General features: G+C 30.6%; 2 protein-coding genes across 2 annotated transcripts in view; both read right to left on the bottom strand.

Annotated features, from left to right (window-relative positions):
* draxina (dorsal inhibitory axon guidance protein a) overlaps nucleotides 1-8,319 on the bottom strand; it is a 47,848-nt gene extending 39,529 nt beyond the window's left edge. Inside the window, exon 1 of the mRNA XM_062037618.1 lies at nucleotides 8,264-8,319. The gene's annotated coding sequence lies outside the window, so the exon portion shown is untranslated. The remainder of the gene's footprint in view (nucleotides 1-8,263) is intronic.
* Nucleotides 8,320-15,671: 7,352 nt separating this feature from the next.
* pank4 (pantothenate kinase 4 (inactive)) overlaps nucleotides 15,672-22,548 on the bottom strand; it is a 61,089-nt gene continuing 54,212 nt past the window's right edge. The window contains exons 17-19 of the mRNA XM_062038134.1: nucleotides 21,414-21,514; nucleotides 21,281-21,349; nucleotides 15,672-21,194 (exon numbers count right to left, since the gene is read on the bottom strand). Of these exons, the coding sequence (XP_061894118.1) occupies nucleotides 20,942-21,194; nucleotides 21,281-21,349; nucleotides 21,414-21,514 (423 nt within the window). The 3' untranslated portion in view covers nucleotides 15,672-20,941. The remainder of the gene's footprint in view (nucleotides 21,195-21,280; nucleotides 21,350-21,413; nucleotides 21,515-22,548) is intronic.

The following is a 22,548-nucleotide window of genomic DNA, read 5'->3' as shown; positions in this document are numbered from 1 at the left end:
AATGGGACAAGTTTAGGGAGATTTTCACATATTTGGGGGGTCCAATTATGATTAGTAACACGTTAATTACACGTTAATAACATAAACAATAGCCCACAAACAAAGCACTGGTTTGGGGAGATTTGGACCTAGTTGGGGGGTGTAGTTATAATTATTAGTTTTTATTAGTAATTTAATTTTCTGTTATATATTCAAACTTTTTATTTTTATTTTTTACCTTTTTCATTTTATTTATTTTTATATACTTTGTAGCACTTTGAGATTTTAACAAATGTAAAGTGCGTTACAAATTCATTCATTATTTTTATTAATATTGTTATTATTATTATTAACATATTAATTACACGTTAATAACATAAAACGTTAGTAATTTAAACATTAATAGACCACTTTCTTTAGCAGCACCAACGATTGGGACTGGTTTAGAGAGTTAACAAGAAAACGTTAATTACTTAAAAACTATAATAGTTAGCCATTTAAAAAATATATATAATAGACAAAAAATGACAAATGGGACAAGTTTAGGGAGATTTTCACATATTTGGGGGGTCCAATTATGATTAGTAACACGTTAATTACACGTTAATAACATAAACAATAGCCCACAAACAAAGCACTGGTTTGGGGAGATTTGGACCTAGTTGGGGGGTGTAGTTATAATTATTAGTTTTTATTAGTAATTTAATTTTCTGTTATATATTCAAACTTTTTATTTTTATTTTTTACCTTTTTCATTTTATTTATTTGTATATACTTTGTAGCACTTTGAGATTTTAACAAATGTAAAGTGCGTTACAAATTCATTCATTATTTTTATTAATATTGTTATTATTATTATTATTATTGAGTTCCTTAGAAAAAGGTAGAAAAGCGCTATACAAGTACAACCCATTTACCATTTACCATTATTATTAACACATTAATTACACGTTAATAACACAAAACCATAAAACGTTAGTAATTTAAACATTAATATACCACTTTTTTTTAGCAGCACCAACGATTGGGACTGGTTTAGAGAGTTAATAAGAAAAGATGAATGACTTAAAAACTATAATAGTTAGCCATTTTTAAAAAATATATAATAGACAAAAAATGACGAATGGGACAAGTTTAGGGAGATTTTCACATATTTGGGGGGGGGGGGGTCCAATTATGATTAGTAACACGTTAATTACACGTTAATAACATAAACAATAGCCCACAAACAAAGCACTGGTTTGGGGAGATTTGGACCTAGTTGGGGGGTGTAGTTATAATTATTAATTTTTATTTCTATTTTCTGTTATATATTCAAACTTTCTATTTTTATTTTTTACCTTTTTCATTTTATTTATTTTTATATACTTTGTAGCACTTTGAGATTTTAACAAATGTAAAGTGCGTTACAAATTCATTCATTATTTTTATTAATATTGTTATTATTATTATTAACACATTAATTACACGTTAATAACATAAAACATTAGTAATTTAAACATTAATAGACCACTTTCTTTAGCAGCACAAACGATTGGGACTGGTTTGGAGAGTTAATAAGAAAAGATGAATGACTTAAAAACTATAATAGTTAGCCATTTTTTAAAAATATATAATAGACAAAAAAATGACGAATGGGACAAGTTTAGGGAGATTTTCACATATTTGGGGGGGGGGGGGTCCAATTATGATTAGTAACACGTTAATTACACGTTAATAACATAAACAATAGCCCACAAACAAAGCACTGGTTTGGGGAGATTTTGACCTAGTTGGGGGGTGTAGTTATAATTATTAATTTTTATTTCTAATTTAATTTTCTGTTATATATTCAAACTTTCTATTTTTATTTTTTACATTTTTTATTTTATTTATTTTTATATACTTTGTAGCACTTTGAGATTTTAACAAATGTAAAGTGCATTACAAATGTCATTCATTATCTTCATTAATATTGTTATTATTATTATTATTATTGAGTTCCTTAGAAAAAGGTAGAAAAGTGCTATACAAGTACAACCTATTTACCATTTACCATTATTATTAACACATTAATTACACGTTAATAACATAAAACGTTAGTAATTTAAACATTAATAGACCACTTTTTTTAGCAGCACCAACGATTGGGACTGGTTTAGAGAGTTAACAAGAAAAGATGAATGACTTAAAACTATAATAGTTAGCCATTTTTTAAATAATAGACAAAAAATGACGAATGGGACAAGTTTAGGGAGATTTTCACATATTTGGGGGGTCCAATTATGATTAGTAACACGTTAATTACACGTTAATAACATAAACAATAGCCCACAAACAAAGCACTGGTTTGAGGTGATTTGGACATAGTTGGGGGTGTAGTTATAATTATTAGTTTTTATTTAGATTTTAATTTTCTGTTATATATTTAAACTTTCTATTTTTTATGTTTTTTTAATACTTAATACATTGAAATTTTAACAAATGTAAAGTACGTTACAAATTGAAATGTATAATTCATTATTATTATTATTATTATTATTATTAACACATTAATTAGAAGTTAACAACATAAAACCATAAAACGTTAGTAATTTAAACATTAATAGACCACTTTTTTTTGCAGCACAAACAATTGGGACTGGTTTGGAGAGTTAATAAGAAAAGGTGAATGACTTAAAAACTATAATAGTTAGCCATTTTTTAAATAATAGACAAAAAATGACGAATGGGACAAGTTTAGGGAGATTTTCACATATTTTTTTTTTGGGGGGGGGGTCCAATTATGATTAGTAACATGTTAATTACACGTTAATAACATAAACAATAGCCCACAAACAAAGCACTGGTTTGGGGAGATTTGGACATAGTTGGGGGGTGTAGTTATAATTATTACTTTTTATTAGTAATTTAATTTTCTGTTATATATTCTAACTTTCTATTTTTATTTTTTACCTTTTTTTTTGTTTTCAATACTTTGTAGCACTTTGAGATTTTAGCAAATGTAAAGTGTGTTACAAATTTAATTCATTATTATTATCATCATTATTAACACATTAATTACACGTTAATAACATAAAACGTTAGTAATTTAAACATTAATATACCACTTTTTTTTGCAGCAGCACAAACGATTGGGAGAGTTAAGAAAACGTGAATGACTTAAAACTATAATAGTTAGCCATTTTTTGTAATAGACAAAAAAAAAAAAAGATTAGTAACACGTTAATTACACGTTAATAACAAACACAAATGAAGCACAAAACGAATTGGACCAGTTTGAGGTGATTTGGACATAGTTGGGGGGTGTAGCTATAGTTATTAGTTTTTATTTCTATTTTAATTTTCTATTATATGTTCTAACATTCTATTTTAATTATTTACCTTTTTTTTATGTATACTTTGTAGCACTTTGAGATTTTAACCACTGGAAAGTGCGTTACAAATGTCATTCATTATTATTATTAAACACATTAATTAGACGTTAATAACATAAAACCATAAAACGTTAGTAATTTAAACATTTTAGACCACTTTTTTTTGCAGCACAAACGATTGGGACTGGTTTAGAGAGTTTAAAAGTTAGCCATTTAAAAAAAATACATAATAGACAAAAAATGACGAATGGGACAAGTTTAGGGAGATTTTCACATATTTGGGGGGTCCAATTATGATTAGTAACACGTTAATTACACGTTAATAACATAAACAATAGCCACAAACAAAGCACAAACGATTGGGACTGGTTTGGGGGGATTTGGACATAGTTGGGGGTGTAGCTATAATTATTAGTTTTTATTTCTATTTTAATTTTCTACTACATATTCTAACTTTCTATTTTAATTTTTTACGTTTTTTAATTTTTTATACTTTGTAGCACTTTTGAGATTTTCAATCCAATCCACTTTATTTATATAGCACATTTAAACAACAAAAATGTTTCCAAAGTGCTGCACAATAATATTAAAAACAGTATTAAAAACAATATTAAAAAACAATAATCAAATATTATCCTTAGCTCCACCAATGACTGAATAAAAATAAAAAATAAATAATATAGAACCGATATAAAAACAATATAAAAATAAATATGAATAAAAACAATTTTAAAAGGAAAAACCAATTAAAACAGTAAATAGAAATCAAAATGTATAACTTTCTATATTTATAGAAATATATATATATATATATATTTTTATTTTTTTTTAATTTTTTTTAAATGTTATACTTTGTAGCACTTTGAGATTGTAACAGTGTGTTACAAATGTAATTCATTATTATTATTATTGTTAACACATTCATTACATGTTAATAACATAAAACCATAAAACGTTAGTAATTTAAACAATAATAGACCACTTTTTTTTGCAGCACAAACGATTGGGACTGGTTTAGAGAGTTAATAAGAAAAGATGAATGACTTAAAACTATAATAGTTAGCCATTTTTTATAGTAGACAAAAAAATAATGGATTAGTAACACGTTAATTACACGTTAATAACATAAACAATAGCCCACAAATCGAATTGGACCAGTTTGAGGTGATTTGGACATAATTGGGGGGTGTAGTTATAATTATTAGTTTTTATTTCTATTTTAATTTTCTATTATATATTCTAAATTTCTAATTTTTTTTTAACTTTTTTTTTTAATACTTTGTAGCACTTTGAGATTTTAACAAATGAAAAGTGCGTTACAAATGTCATTCATTATTATTATTATTATATTATTAACACATTAATTACATGTTAATAACATAAAACCATAAAACGTTAGTAATTTAAACAATAATAGACCACTTTTTTTTGCAGCACAAACGATTGGGACTGGTTTGGAGAGTTAATAAGAAAAGATGAATGACTTAAAACTACAATAGTTAGCCATTTTTTATAGTAGACAAAACATAATTGATTAGTAACACGTTAATTACACGTTAATAACAAACAATAGCCCACAAATCGAATTGGACCAATTTAAGGTGATTTGGACATAATTGGGGGGTGTAGTTATAATTATTAGTTTTTATTTCTATTTTAATTTTCTATTATATATTCTAAATTTCTATTTTTTTTTAATTTTTTTTTTAATAGTTTGTAGCACTTTGAGATTTTAACAAATGAAAAGTGCGTTACAAATGTCATTCATTATTACTATTATTATATTATTCACACATTAATTACATGTTAATAACATAAAACGTTAGTAATTTAAACATTAATAGACCACTTTTTTTTGCAGCACAAATGATTGGGACTGGTTTGGAGAGTTAATAAGAAAAGATGAATGACTTAAAACTATAATAGTTAGCCATTTTTTACAATAGACAAAAAAAAATGGATTAGTAACACGTTAATTACACGTTAATAACATAAACAATAGCCCACAAATCGAAGTGGACCAGTTTGAGGTGATTTGGACATAATTGGGGGGTGTAGTTATAATTATTAGTTTTTATTTCTATTTTAATTTTCTATTATATATTCTACATTTCTATTTTTTACTTTTTACTTTTTTTTTTTTAATACTTTGTAGCACTTTGAGATTTTAACAAATGAAAAGTGCGTTACAAATGTCATTCATTATTATTATTATTATATTATTAACACATTAATTACATGTTAGTAACATAAAACCATAAAACGTTAGTAATTTAAACATTAATAGACCACTTTTTTTTGCAGCACAAACGATTGGGACTGGTTTAGAGAGTTAATAAGAAAAGATGAATGACTTAAAACTATAATAGTTAGCCATTTTTTACAATAGACAAAAAAAATGGATTAGTAACACGTTAATTACACGTTAATAACATAAACAATAGCCCACAAATCGAATTGGACCAGTTTTATGTGATTTGGACATAATTGGGGGGTGTAGTTATAATTATTAGTTTTTATTTCTATTTTAATTTTCTATTATATATTCTAAATTTCTATTTTTTTTAATTTTTTTTTAATACTTTGTAGCACTTTGAGATTTTAACAAATGAAAAGTGTGTTACAAATGTCATTCATTATTATATTATTAACACATTAATTACATGTTAATAACATAAAACGTTAGTAATTTAAACAATAATAGACCACTTTTTTGCAGCACAAACGATTGGGACTGGTTTGGAGAGTTAATAAGAAAAGATGAATGACTTAAAACTATAATAGTTAGGCATTTTTTACAATAGACAAAAAAAATGGATTAGTAACACGTTAATTACACGTTAATAACATAAACAATAGCCCACAAATCGAATTGGACCAGTTTGAGGTGATTTGGACATAATTGGGGGGTGTAGTTATAATTATTAGTTTTTATTTCTATTTTAATTTTCTATTATATATTCTACATTTCTATTTTTTACTTCTTTTTTTTTTTAATACTTTGTAGCACTTTGACATTTTAACAAATGAAAAGTGCGTTACAAATGTCATTCATTATTATTATTATTATTATATTATTAACACATTAATTACATGTTAAAAACATAAAACCATAAAAAGTTAGTAATTTAAACAATAATAGACCACTTTTTTTTGCAGCACACACGATTGGGACTGGTTTAGAGAGTTAATAAGAAAAGATGAATGACTTAAAACTATAATAGTTAGCCATTTTTTTATAGTAGACAAAAAATAATGGATTAGTAACACGTTAATTACACGTTAATAACATAAACAATAGCCCACAAATCGAATTGGACCAGTTTGAGGTGATTTGGACATAATTGGGGGGTGTAGTTATAATTATTAGTTTTTATTTCTATTTTAATTTTCTATTATATATTCTACATTTCTATTTTTTACTTCTTTTTTTTTTTAATACTTTGTAGCACTTTGACATTTTAACAAATGAAAAGTGCGTTACAAATGTCATTCATTATTATTATTATTATTATATTATTAACACATTAATTACATGTTAAAAACATAAAACCATAAAAAGTTAGTAATTTAAACAATAATAGACCACTTTTTTTTGCAGCACACACGATTGGGACTGGTTTAGAGAGTTAATAAGAAAAGATGAATGACTTAAAACTATAATAGTTAGCCATTTTTTTTATAGTAGACAAAAAATAATGGATTAGTAACACGTTAATTACACGTTAATAACATAAACAATAGCCCACGAATCGAATTGGACCAGTTTGAGGTTATTTGGACATAGTTGGGGGGTGTAGTTATAATTATTAGTTTTTATTTCTATTTTAATTTTCTATTATATATTCTAAATTTCTATTTTTATTTTTTACTTTTTTTTTTAAATACTTTGTAGCACTTTGAGATTTTAACAAATGAAAAGTGCGTTACAAATGTCATTCATTATTATTATTATTATATTATTAACACATTAATTACATGTTAAAAACATAAAACCATAAAAAGTTAGTAATTTAAACAATAATAGACCACTTTTTTGCCGCACAAACGATTGGGACTGATTTAGAGAGTTAATAAGAAAAGATGAATGACTTAAAACTATAATAGTTAGGCATTTTTTTATAGTAGACAAAAAAAAAATGGATTAGTAACACGTTAATTACACGTTAATAACAAACAATAGCCCACAAATCGAATTGGACCAGTTTGAGGTGATTTGGACATAATTGGGGGGTGTAGCTATAATTATTAGTTTTTATTTCTATTTTAATTTTCTATTATATATTCTAAATTTCTATTTTTTTACTTTTTTTTTTTTTAATACTTTGTAGCACTTTGAGATTTTAACAAAGGAAAAGTGCGTTACAAATGTCATTCATTATTATTATTATTATATTATTAACACATTAATTACATGTTAGTAACATAAAACGTTAGTAATTTAAACATTAATGGACCACTTTTTTTGCAGCACAAACGATTGGGACTGATTTAGAGAGTTAATAAGAAAAGATGAATGACTTAAAACTATAATAGTTAGCCATTTTTTATAGTAGACAAAAAAATAATGGATTAGTAACACGTTAATTACACGTTAACAAACACAAATGAAGCACAATTGGACCGATTTGGAAAATGTATTTGAGAATAATTTAACATTTTTAAAAGTGTAATGGCATAATGTTTTTTTCAGCACAAAGTTGTGGACACGATTTGGGTGTCATTTTACTCACAATGTCAACTCATCATCAGCTTGTTTTCCATAAAAGACTGAGAGGCAATAAAGACTCAGAAAGAGGCAATAAAGAGCAGCTGCATAGAATAAAAACACCACTTTTTCATCATTTGAGAAATGCATTACAAAAAAAAACACTTTAAAGGGATAATTACGTGGAAGAAAGATAAAAAATGCAAGAAGCGTCTCTCACCTTTGTAGGTATCTCGGAGCCGCACGCAGGTGAGTTGTTCCAGACAGCAGGTAAGATGTTCCGGGCAGCAGGTAAGATGTTCCAGACAGCAGGTAAGATGTTCCAGGCAGCAGGTGAGATGTTCCGGACAGCAGGTAAGATGTTCCAGACAGCAGGTAAGATGTTCCAGACAGCAGGTAAGATGTTCCAGACAGCAGGTGAGATGTTCCAGGCAGCAGGTAAGATGTTCCAGACAGCAGGTAAGATGTTCCAGACAGCAGGTAAGATGTTCCAGGCAGCAGGTGAGATGTTCCAGACAGCAGGTAAGATGTTCCAGGCAGCAGGTAAGATGTTCCAGACAGCAGGTAAGATGTTCCAGGCACCAGGTGTGTTGTCCCGGGCAGGAGCGCCTCTTCTATCCGTCCGAGCGTCGACACTGTGCGGCTTCTTATGAGGCGAGAGAGGCTGGCCCGCTCCGAGCGGCGCTCGCCCCCGAGAGGAGCGCGTCCACGGCAGGGCCGTGAGGGAGGGGGAGGGGTCAGGCGGGGAGGGGGGTGGGGGTGGGGGAGGAGACATCGACTGGTTCCTATTGATGACGTCACGCGGTTGGTGGACGCCGAGGTGACGCACACGTTTGTTTTTGGAAAATAAAAACATTTGCTCAAAAGGGCACAAACTTGATCTGTAGTGGCGAATAAATGCTTATAAAAGCAGACTTTAAAACATAATAGTGACAATATGGCGGATAAATGCTTATAAAAGCAGACTTTAAAACATAATAGTGACAATATGGCGGATAAATGCTTATAAAAGCAGACTTTAAAACATAATAGTGACAATATGGCGGATAAATGCTTATAAAAGCAGACTTTAAAACATAATAGTGACAATATGGCGGATAAATGCTTGTAAAAGCAGACTTTAAACATAATAGTGACAATATGGCGGCTAAAAGCTTGTAAAAGCAGACTTTAAAACATATTAGTGACAATTAGGCGGCTAAATGCTTGTAAAAGCAGACTTTAAAACATAATAGTGACAATATGGCGGCTAAATGCTTATAAAAGCAGACTTTAAAACATAATAGTGACAATATGGCGGATAAATGCTTATAAAAGCAGACTTTAAAAACATAATAGTGACAATATGGCGGCTAAATGCTTGTAAAAGCAGACTTTAAAACATAATAGTGACAATATGGCGGCTAAATGCTTGTAAAAGCAGACTTTAAAAACATAATAGTGACAATATGGCGGCTAAAAGCTTATAAAAGCAGACTTTAAAAACATAATAGTGAGTAATATGTACCGCAACTCACGCTGGATGCGGCGAAGCGCGCCCTCTAGTGGATGAGGAGTGACGTCACAGGGATGATCCTAAAGCATCCAGCCATCCATTTTTACTACCGCTTGTCCCGTTTTTGGGGTCGCGTCCTTTAATACATTTGGATGTCATCGTCTATTTTGCACAATTGGCCATGACGCATGTGCATATATTATTTTAAAAGACTAAAAAAGTGTTATAGTTGTGTTATGTTAGCTACTTCTCTTTGTTTATAATGTCTATTTTCTGCTGGATCTACTCTCTATTTTATGCTGCATATACTGTAATATTGTTATATATTGTATATATTATATAAACATATAATATATCAGTATATATCATATACTAATATATTTTAAATTGATACTGTGGTACATTTTTAGTCTATTTTATACCTGCATTACACTTTCCATCCTTTGTAACTGAGCTACTGTGTGGAACAATTTCCCTTGTGGATCATGAAAGTTTGTCTAAGTCTTGTACATATTTAAAAGATGGTGGTATTCATAGTTAACATTTCATATGCCTTTTTGCTCTCTTACCATTCTTGCAGTTTGTTTTTGGTTGCTTTTTTTGGAAGGTGTGTTTATGTCATTTCGACAGGCACATTAAAAAAGGAGCCAAGGTCCACAAATGGCCCCCAGGCAGGCCCTCGGCTTTAACGTACCAGTCTCATTTTGCAACATTTTCCTTCTTATTTTGCAACGTTTTCCTTGTTATTTTGCAACGTTTTCTTCATTTTGCAACATTTTTCTTATTTTGTAACGTTTTCTTTATTTTGCAATATTTTCCTTGTTATTTTGCAACGTTTTCTTCATTTTGCAACATTTTTCTTATTTTGCAAGGTTTTCTTTATTTTGCAATATTTTACTTGTTATTTTGCAACGTTTTCTTCATTTTGCAACATTTTTCTTATTTTGCAAGGATTTCTTTATTTTGCAATATTTTGCTTGTTATTTTGCAACATTTTCTTCATTTTGCAACATTTTTCTTATTTTGCAACGTTTTCTTTATTTTGCAACATTTTTCTTTATTTTGCAATATTTTGCTTGTTATTTTGCAACGTTTTCTTCATTTTGCAACATTTTTCTTATTTTGCAGGGTTTTCTTTATTTTGCAATATATTGCTTGTTATTTTGCAAGGTTTTCTTCATTTTGCAACATTTTTCTTATTTTGCAAGGTTTTCTTTATTTTGCAATATATTGCTTGTTATTTTGCAACGTTTTCTTCATTTTGCAACATTTTTCTTATTTTGCAAGGTTTTCTTTATTTTGCAATATATTGCTTGTTATTTTGCAACGTTTTCTTCATTTTGCAACATTTTTCTTATTTTGCAAGGTTTTCTTTATTTTGCAATATATTGCTTGTTATTTTGCAACGTTTTCTTCATTTTGCAACATTTTTCTTATTTTGCAAGGTTTTCTTTATTTTGCAATATATTGCTTGTTATTTTGCAACGTTTTCTTCATTTTGCAACATTTTTCTTATTTTGCAAGGTTTTCTTTATTTTGCAATATATTGCTTGTTATTTTGCAACGTTTTCTTCATTTTGCAACATTTTTCTTATTTTGCAAGGTTTTCTTTATTTTGCAATATTTTACTTGTTATTTTGCAACGTTTTCTTCATTTTGCAACATTTTTCTTATTTTGCAAGGTTTTCTTTATTTTGCAATATTTTGCTTGTTATTTTGCAACGTTTTCTTCATTTTGCAACATTTTTCTTATTTTGCAAGGTTTTCTTTATTTTGCAATTTTTTACTTGTTATTTTGCAACGTTTTCTTCATTTTGCAACATTTTTCTTATTTTGCAAGGTTTTCTTTATTTTGCAATATATTGCTTGTTATTTTGCAACGTTTTCTTCATTTTGCAACATTTTTCTTATTTTGCAATATTTTGCTTGTTATTTTGCAACGTTTTCTTCATTTTGCAACATTTTTCTTATTTTGCAAGGTTTTCTTTATTTTGCAATATATTGCTTGTTATTTTGCAACGTTTTCTTCATTTTGCAACATTTTTCTTATTTTGCAAGGTTTTCTTTATTTTGCAATATATTGCTTGTTATTTTGCAACGTTTTCTTCATTTTGCAACATTTTTCTTATTTTGCAAGGTTTTCTTTATTTTGCAATATATTGCTTGTTATTTTGCAACGTTTTCTTCATTTTGCAACATTTTTCTTATTTTGCAAGGTTTTCTTTATTTTGCAATACATTGCTTGTTATTTTGCAACGTTTTCTTCATTTTGCAACATTTTTCTTATTTTGCAAGGTTCTCTTTATTTTGCAATATTTTGCTTGTTATTTTGCAACGTTTTCTTTATTTGACATTTTCTTTGTTATTTTGCATTGTGGCCCTGTGATGAGGTGGCGACTTGTCCAGGGTGCACCCCGCCTTCCGCCCGAATGCAGCTGAGATAGGCTCCAGCATCCCCCGCGACCCCAAAAGGGACAAGCGGTAGAAAATGGATGGGAACCCCCAATTCCAAGCCTTGATGCTGAGTGCCCAGCAGGGAGGTAATGGCTCCCATTTTTATAGTCTTTGGTATGACTGTCCTATCACATTGTGTCGTGTGTTACAAACTCAAACGCCATTCGGGTGCGGACTTAGAAGCTAGCTAATCGCTTGCCGTAGTTAGCTTTTCGGGCTAGTACCGAAGCGCGCCGATGTGTTAGTACGCTAGAAAAAGAGTTCCTCAGTGTTCACTCTTACAATAACAATGTTGCTACTAGGGCTGCAACAACTAATCGATTAAATCGATTATTAAAATAGTTGCCGATTAATTTAGTCATCGATTCGTTGGATCTATGCTATGCGCAGTTTTTTTTTTTTTTTAATATATATATATTTTTTTTTAAATAAACCTTTATTTATAAACTGCAACATTTACAAACAGCTGAGAAACGATAATCAAAATAAGTATGGTGCCAGTATGCTGTTTTTTTTTAAAAACAAAATACTGGATAGGATAGAAATGTAGTTGGTCTCTTTTATCCGATTATTAATCGATTAATCGAAGTAATAATCGACAGATTAATCGATTATAAAATGAATCGTTAGTTGCAGCCCCAGTTGCTACAGTTTGTTATTATACGGGTTACACAATGTAAACAAAGTATTGTTGACGGTCGTCGAATGCATATTAAAGTAATTTAGTGGTAGAATTTATCTTAATAATAATAATAATAATAATAGATTTTATTTGTAAAAAGCACTTTACATTGAGTAAACAACCTCAAAGTGCTACAGTGTATTAAAAAATAAATAAATAAAAAGATAATAAAAAATAAATACAAATAAAAAATAGAACAGCCAAATAGCTCAAACTAGTATGCATATATCTAAAAAAAGAATAGCCTTTTAAAAAAAAAATTTTTAAAGAAGGGTTTTTAAGCCTTTTTTTAAAAGCATCCACAGTCTGTGGTGCCCTCAGGTGGTCAGGGAGAGCGTTCCACAGACTGGTAGCGGCGTATCTTGAACGGGTTTGTACTGAAACGGTCATTTTATTTGACTTTTTAAGCGCAATGACACATTTCCATTCCATTCCATAGTTTTGTCTGTTTAAATTCCATCCTATACTTCCGCGTATTTACGGCTAACAATGCATGTTTTTCTTACCGCTAGCCCAATCTTAAGTGTACTGAAATTGAATCTCAAATAATAATGAAAAAAAAGTCCAACCTTTTCAGATGGTTTTGCTTGGACGTGACTTTTACTGTAAGTACAGTTTTTGAGTCCAGATCCATTCATGACCGCCTTCTTTCCTGAGAGCATGCAGCTTGTGTGCTAACTCACACGGGGAATTGTTTGACATTTCTAATACTTGTCAGCATTATTGAAAGCAGTCAAGGAGATTTGTGCTAATTTGGTTTCAAAGCGAGAATAAGGGAGATGAGGAAATAAAGGGCAGCCTGCTGGAAGCAGATACCAGCTGGGAGAAACCCTCTTTGTGTCAAGTGCTAAAATGCTTTGTGTGAAGTGTGTTCATGCAGTTTTTTTTGTCGCGTGTCGGCTGATTGTTATGCTCTCTGGTTCCCATTTTCCAAATTGAGATGCATGCACACGTTGAGCTCTGTGTTTAGTGTCACACGCTGAAAACATCACGCCGTGAGCACATATTTGTGTTGCAGCATGAAAGGAGACACATTTTGTGAAAAATCCTTCAAGCAATTTAGTTTGGAATCAATCTGCAGACGTAAATAGAACTACTAGGATGCTGCTTGACTATGGAGGTTACTTTGGGTCTTTACAACTGCATTTTATGTATGCTGACAATTTCATTGAAAACTATTTGTCAGCAAAATGTGTGTTAAATAATAATATTTGTTCAAATACAGAGTTTTAAAACTCAGTTGCAGAAATATTTGTTGCTTCAAAACTCAAGATTCACTCCCGGTAAATTAAGACTGAAGCAATCGATGGTGTCTAAGAAGCAGCCAATGAGCTGCTTCAGTCTTAATGTACAGAAAGTGGGTCTTGAGTTTTGAAGCAACACAGAATTATACACTGAATTTTTTTTACACAAAATTTTTCTGTACGGAATTTTTTTGTACTGATTTTTTTTACACTTAATTTTTATACAAATTTTTTTTGCACTGATTTTTTTTACACTTAATTTATACACACTAAATTTTTCTGCATTGATTTTTTTACACTTAATTTTTAAACACTGAATTTTTCTGCACAGATTTATTTCCACTTAATTTTTATACACTGAATTTTTCTGCCCTGAATTTTTTTCACACTGAATTTTTCTGTCCTGATTTTTTTACACTTAATTTTTGTTCCCTGAATTTTTCTCCACTGATTTTTTTACACTTAATTTTTATACACTGAATTTTTCTGCATTGATTTTTTTTTTACACTTAATTTTTATACGCTGAGTTTTCTGCATTTATTTTTTTTACTGAAATTTGCTGCATTGAATTCTTTTACACTATATTTTTACACACTAAATTAAAAGACTGAAGCAAGCGATGGTGTCTAAAAACCAGCCAATGAAGTGCTTCAGTCTTTATTTACAGAAAGTGGGTCTTGAGTTTTGAAGCAACAAAGAATTCTGCACTGAATTTTTTTTTACACAAAATTTTTCTGTACGGAATTTTTTACACTTAATTTTTAATACAGATTTTTTCTGCAATGATTTTTTTTACACTGAATTTTTGTGCACTGATTTTTTTTACACTTAATTTATATACACTAAATTTTTCTGCATTGATTTTTTTACACTTAATTTTTCTGCCGTGATTTTTGTTTTACACTTAATTTTTAAACACTGAATTTTTCTGCACGGATTTATTTACACTTAATTTTTATAAACTGATTTGGCCCCCGGGCTTTGAGTTTAAACCTCTGATCTAAAACAGTGATTTAAACTAACAATGTTAGCAATAGCATTTGTTGCACTTCCTGCATCATCCAGACTTGACCAGGAAATGTCATCATTTAAAATATTTTCATTAAACATCACACTTTAGTTGTGTCCTGTTACTTTTAACACCGGGGCTCCAAACTTTTTCAAACCGACGGGCCACTTTGGTACATTTAGTATACCATTAAAAATACCGTTATTTTAACAAAAACAAATAGAGTAGTTGTTAGTGTTATTGTGTATTTAATATTGAAGCCCTTTCATTTCTAGAACATGTTCGGGGCCAATGAAAATATAACTGCAGGCCAAAAATGGCACCCAAGCTGCACTTTAGACACCCTAACCTCAATCATGTCCTTCTAACTGGGCTCTTCACACGCGCTGTAAAGCAGCTGCAGTCCAACCGGAATGCTGCTGCTCGAGTCCTGACGAGACACGACCATATTAGTCCAGTGCTGGCTTCCTGTCCACTCTAAAACCGCTCTCCTTGTGCACAAGTGGTCTCAAAGTACATCTAGACCTGAGAACCTCAGCGGTGGTCTCCAGCTGGTGCCCAGTTAGGTCAGTTTTAATGCTCCTCAAATCTGGAATAAACTTCCAGATGATGCGAGACGTTGGCAATGTTTATTTTAATGGTGCATTTGACAACTGAATGTATTTGATCAACACTATTTGCTTGTAATTCTTTCCTCAATAGTTTATATTTGATTTGCCTTCTTGTAATTTGATGCATCTGTGCAATAAAAATAAACTTGCTTTATTTTTCTATGACTTTTACATCAACAGTCCTGGTCCCTCATTTTTGATGTTATCTATTCATTGTTTGTGTACATGTTGAGTGTTTATAGTTCGATAAGTGTAGAGTTGAAGAACAAACCCTCGCCATCAAACTCATCGTCCCGGGAAGTCCATCTTTAACGGCCGTCGTTTTCTACTCGCACACAAACCGGAAACACCAGAATGAAGACTTCTTTCAAAGAAAACAGAACAAATGTGTTTTCTGTCAGTAAAGGTGCTGAGATACTAGAAATGTCTCACCTGAGAACCAAATCACAGCTTAGAGTCTGAGAAGACGCAGTGACTTCAAAGGGAAGTCAGGACTGTTGGGGTGCACGTTCTTAACAGAAAAACACTGCCACCTAGTGGACGGGCGTGCATCCTGCAGCAGCCTTCACAGAAGAACACTGCCACCTAGTGGACGGGCGTGCATCCTGCAGCGGCCTGACTGACGAACACTGCCGGGACTCGACACTTCATTAAAACACTGGAGCCTTCACAGGAATGACAAATAATCTTTCCACCTGATTGTACATGAAATTATGGAAGCCCCTTTCCGCCACTAGTCTTAATTAGGAGATACAAAGTCAATTATGAGGTAAAAAAGTTGAAATTATGAGATGAAAAGTCATATTTATGAGATAATAGTCGGAATTATGAGATACAAAGTTAATTATGAGATAAAAAGATATATTTTTTCAGATAAAAAAATCGAAATTAGGAGTTAAAGTCAAAGTTATGAGATAAAAAGCCGTAATAATGATATTAAAGTCATAATTATAAGATAAAAAGTCATATTTATGAGATAATAGTTGGAATTATGAGATACAAAATTAATTATGAGATAAAAAGATATATTTTTTTAGATTAAAAAAATCGAAATTAGTAGTTAAAGTCAAAGTTATGAGATTAAAAATCCGTAATTATGATATTAAAGTCATAATTATAAGATAAAAAGTCATATTTATGAGATAATAGTCGGAATTATGAGATACAAAGTTAATTATGAGATAAAAAGATATATTTTTTAGATAAAAAAAATCGAAATTAGTAGTTAAAGTCAAAGTTATGAGATAAAAAGCCGTGATTATGATAATAAAGTCATAATTATAAGATAAAAAGTCATATTTATGAGATAATAGTCGGAATTATGAGATACAAAGTTAATTATGAGATAAAAAGATATATTTTTTTAGATAAAAAAATCGAAATTAGTAGTTAGAGTCAAAGTTATGAGATAAAAAGCCATAATAATGATATTAAAGTCATAATTATAAGATAAAAAGTCATATTTATGAGATAATAGTCGGAATTATGAGATACAAAGTTAATTATGAGATAAAAAGATATATTTTTTTAGATAAAAAAATCTAAATTAGTAGTTAAAGTCAAAGTTATGAGATACAAAGCCGTGATTATGATATTAAAGTCATAATTATAAGATAAAAAGTCATATTTATGAGATAATAGTCGGAATTATGAGATACAAAGTTAATTATGAGATAAAAAGTCATATTTATGAGATAATAGTCGGAATTATGAGATACAAAGTCAATTAGGAGATAAAAAGATATATTTTTTTAGATAAAAAAATCGAAATTAGTAGTTAAAGTCAAAGTTATGAGATAAAAAGCCGTAATTATGATATTAAAGTCATAATTATAAGATAAAAAGTCAAAATTGTGAGATAATTTGTATCTCGTAAACATGATTTAAGTCATAATTAAAAGATAGAACGTCAGAATTATGAGATTAAAAGTACATTTTGAGATAAGACATCTGATATTGTGAGATACAAAGTCAATTATGAGATAAAAAGATCACATTTTTTTAGAGAAAAAAAATAGAAAATAGGAGTTAAAGTCAAAATGATGAGATAAAAAGTCAATACTATGAGATAAAAAGCCGTAATTATGATATTAAAGTCATAATTATAAGATAAAAAGTCAAAATTGTGAGATAATTTGTATCGCATAAATATGATTTAAGTCATAATTAAAAGCTAGAACCTCAAAAGTTTGAGATTAAAAGGACATTTTGAGATTAGACATTTGATTTTATGAGATAAAAAGTCATAATTATGAGATTGAAAAAAATATCGAAATTAGGAGATAAAAAGTCAATGATGAGATAAGAAAATTGAGATTATGAGATAAAAAGTCATAATTATGGGATACTAGTGGGAATTATGAGATATAAAGTCAATTATGAGAAAAAAATATATTTTTTTTTAGATAAAAAAATCGAAATTAGAAGTTAAAGTCAAAATGATGAGATAAAAAGTCAATACTATGAGATAAAAAGCCGTAATTATGATATTAAAGTCATAATTATAAGATAAAAAAGTCAAAATTGTGAGATAATTTGTATCTCGTAAATATGATTTAAATCATAATTAAGAGATAGAACGTCAGAATTATGAGATTAAAAGGAAATTTTGAGATGAGACATTTGATATTATGAGATAAAAAGTCATAATTATGAGATTAAAAAATTATCGAAATTAGGAGTTTAAAAAAATGATGAGATAAAAAGTCAATTATGAGATAAGAAAGTTGAAATTATGAGATAACAAGTCACAATTATGAGACAAAATGTCATAATGTTGAGTAAAAAATGTCATAATTAAGAGATACAAAGTCAATTATGAGATAAAAAGTCATTATGAGATTTAAAAAATCGAAATCCTAAAATAAAAGAAAACATCTAAATTAGGAGTCAAAAAGTCGAAATTATGAGATATAAAGACGAAATTATGAGATAAAAAGCCATAGTTATGAGATAAAAAGCCGTAATTATGATATTAAAGTCATAATTATAATATAAAAAGTCCAAATTGTGAGATACATTTTTATCTCAAATATGATTTAAGTCATAAAAGATAGAACGTCAGAATTATGAGATTAAAAGTACATTTTGAGAAAAGACGTTCGATATTATGAGATTAATAAAGAGATTAAAAAAATCGAAATTATGAAATAAAAAAATCGAAGTTAGGAGTTAAAAAAATTGAAATTATGAGATAAAAAGTCAATTATGAGATAATAGTCGGAATTATGAGATACAAAGTCAATTATGAGATAAAAAGATCAAATTTTTTAGACAAAAAAAAATCGAAATTAGGAGTTAAAGTCAAAATGATGAGATAAGAAGTCAATATCATGAGATAAAAAGCCGTGATTATGATATTATAGTCATAATTATAAGATAAAAAGTCAAAATTGTGAGATAATTTGTATCTCATAAACATGATTTAAATCATAATTAAGAGATAGAATGTCAGAATTATGAGATTAAAAGGACATTTTTAGATAAGACATTTGATATTATGAGATAAAAAGTCATAATTATGAGATTTAAAAAATCGTAATTAGGAGATAAAAAGTCGTTTTCTCCTCGCATGAGATAAGAAAATTGAGATTATGAGATAAAAAGTCATAATTATGAGATAATAGTGGGAATTATGAGATATAAAGTCAATTATGAGATAAAAAAGATTCATTTAAAAAATGATGACTTTTTATCTGACAATGATGACTTTTTATCTGACAATGATGACTTTTTATCTCCCAATGATGACTTTTTATCTCATAATTATTACTTTATCTCATAATTTAGATTTTTTTTTATCTCATAATTCTGATTTTTTAATCTAACAATTCAGACTTTTAATTTCACAATGATGACTTTTTATTTCACAATGATGACTTTTTATCTGACAATGATGACTTTTTATTTCCCAATGATGACTTTTTATCTCACAATGACTTTTTATCTCACAATGATGACTTTTTATCTGACAATGATGACTTTTTTTCTCACAATGATGACTTTTTTTTATCTCACAATGATGACTTTTTTTTTTATCTCACAATGATGACTTTTTATTTCACAATGATGACTTTTTCTCTCATAATTTGGAATTTTTATGTCATAATTGACTTTTTATCTCATAATGATGACTTTATTTCACAATGATGACTTTTTATCTCATAATTTGGACTTTTTATCTCATAATTGACTTTTTTATCTCACAATGATGATTTTTTATTTCACAATGACTTTTCATCTCATAATTTGGATTTTTTATCTCATAATTTACTTTTTATCTCACAATGACTTTTTATTTCACAATGATGACTTTTTATCTCATGATTTGGATTTTTTATCTCATAATTTACTTTTTATCTCACAATGACTTTTTATTTCACAATGATGACTTTTTATCTCATAATTTTGATTTTTTATCTCATAACTGACTTTTTATCTCACAATGATGACTTTTTTAATCTCACAATGACGACTTTTTATTTCACAATGACGACTTTTTATCTCATAATTTGGGTTTTTGTATCTCATAGTTGACTTTTTATCTCACAATGATGACTTTTTATCTCATAATTTGGATTTTTTTTATCTCATAATTGACTTTTTATCTCACAATGAAGACTTTTTATTTCACAATGATGACTTTTTATCTCTTCGGGGTTGCGGGGTGCGCTGGAGCCAAGGGAATAAGCGGTAGAAAATGGATGGATGGATGGACTTTTTATCTCATAATTTGGATTTTTTTTATCTCAAAATTAACTTTTTATCTCACAATGATGACTTTTTTATCCAACAATGATGACTTTTTTTAAATCTCAAAATGATGACTTTTTATTTCACAATGATGACTTTTTATCTCATAATTTGGATTTTTTATCTCATAATTTACTTTTTATCTCACAATGACTTTTTTACCTGACAATGATGACTTTTTACCTCACAATGAGGACTTTTTATCTCACAATAATGACTTTTTATCTGACAATGATGACTTTTTTACCTCACAATGATGACTTTTTACCTGACAATGATGACTTTTTACCTCACAATGATGACATCTTACCTCACAATGATGACTTTTCATCTCATAATGAAGACATTTCATCTCATAATGATGACTTACCATTTTAGTGGGCGAAGGGGCTCCCACTCACTTAATGGCTATTAAAGGAATATGCTGCATTCATGCTGTCCACTGACGCCACACACTTTGGTGGACTTGCCAACAATCCTCCAGGATGCAGAGTGACACCAAGTGGCTGTCCAGAGAAGTGCATGTTCTTTGTGAGATGGGATCGCAGCAGCATGTGTGCTGAAGTAGAAGAAATAGGTCCCTGTGCCTGATTGCCTTAAAAACATTCACTCACGTCCTTACATTCAGTACGCCTTCAGTCCTGGTGAGCTCACGGTGACGTGGGCACGGCGGCGTCCGTCGGACAGTCTTTCCCCGCCGGCACCTCGTATTTGAAGACCACGCTGAACAGCTTCCCTCCCAGGCGGTCGGCCAGCCAGGAGTTCTTGATGACGGCCATCTTGAGGCTCTCGCAGCTGAGCGTGGCGTAGTAGTTGGTGTGGATGGCTCGGCCCATGCCCTCGATGATCACCAGGTCCGTGTTCCGCTCCCGTGCCACCATGGCCAGAACTTTGTCCAGACGGCTACGCGCGGCCCAGGACAGAGACAATGGAGCAGGGGGTTGGGAGTCTGGACAAGCACGGGGATCACCTTCCCAATAATGACCCACCTCAGGTCCAAGCAGGGAGAACTGGAACCGCTCGGGATCAAAGTCAACCGGTCCTCCCGCAGCCCCGCCCTGCAGGACAAAAGTAGGGAGATGACAACAAACAACGGCCAAGATGGAGTGGAGACTCGCTCACTGGATGACTGAATCCATGGCGGCAATCTTCTCCGTCAGAATCTGCAGTTCTCCGTTTGTGACGTCGTTTAGAGCCGGACCCGAATTGCTGGCCAGGACAACCTGGAGAGAGGAACCGGAGGTCTGATTCCGTCAACACTTCAGTTTAACTCACTTGTTGAATAAAATGTGTGTTTTTAAATAAATATACTAAAGCTTAAACAAACTAATTGTACAGGAAAACCTCCAGGAATGAACCATTTGTAAAAAGTCCGCAAAGAACTTCTACAACATGTCAGAGGTCACTGCTGGCTGGACGAGGCTCTTCCACACCAACAACACTTCCTACAAACTTGGAAATTCAGTCTTTCTTCATGAGCGCCCCGGCACTCAGTTGTAATACACTTTGCCACCACTTGTGGCAGTAATGAAACAAACAGAAGAAGTCATAGAGAAGTTTCTTAAAGGCCTACTGAAAGCCACTACTACCAACCACGCAGTCTGATAGTTTATACATCAATGATGAAATCTTAACATTGCAACACATGCCAATACGGCCGGGTTAACTTATAAAGTGACATTTTAAAATTCCCGCCACACTTCCGGTTGAAAAACTCCTTTGGATATGATTTATGCGCGTGACGTCACAAAATCCACGGAAGTGGTTGGACCCCATCGAACCCGATACAGAAACCTCTTGTTTTCTTCGACAAAATTCCACAGTATTGTGGACATCTGTGTTGGTGAATCTTTTGCAATTTGTTTAATGAACAATGGAGGCGGCAAAGAAGAACGTTGTAGGTGGGATCGATCGGTGTCTTAGCGGCTAAGTACAATACTTACAGCAACACAACAAGGACTACTTACTACGCCTAGCCGATGCTTGCCGCCAAACCCACGGATGAAGTCCTTCGTCGCGCTGTCGATCGCTGGAACGCAGGTGAGCACGGCTGTTGATGGGAAGATGAGGGCTGGCTGGCGAAGGTGGAGCGCTAATGTTTTTATCATAGTTCTGTGAGGTCCGGTTGCTAAGTTGCTAAATTAGCCTTAGCGTCGTTAGCAACAGCATTGTTAAGCCTTACCAGGATGAGAATTTTTAACCGTGTAGTTACATGTACATGGTTTAATAGTATTGTTGATCTTCTGTCTATCCTTCC

Source organism: Entelurus aequoreus, linkage group LG26 (assembly GCF_033978785.1).
Source record: "Entelurus aequoreus isolate RoL-2023_Sb linkage group LG26, RoL_Eaeq_v1.1, whole genome shotgun sequence".
Lineage (NCBI taxonomy): Eukaryota > Metazoa > Chordata > Actinopteri > Syngnathiformes > Syngnathidae > Entelurus > Entelurus aequoreus.
Note: the sequence above shows the minus strand (reverse complement) of the source record. Positions and strands in the feature narration are given on the sequence as shown.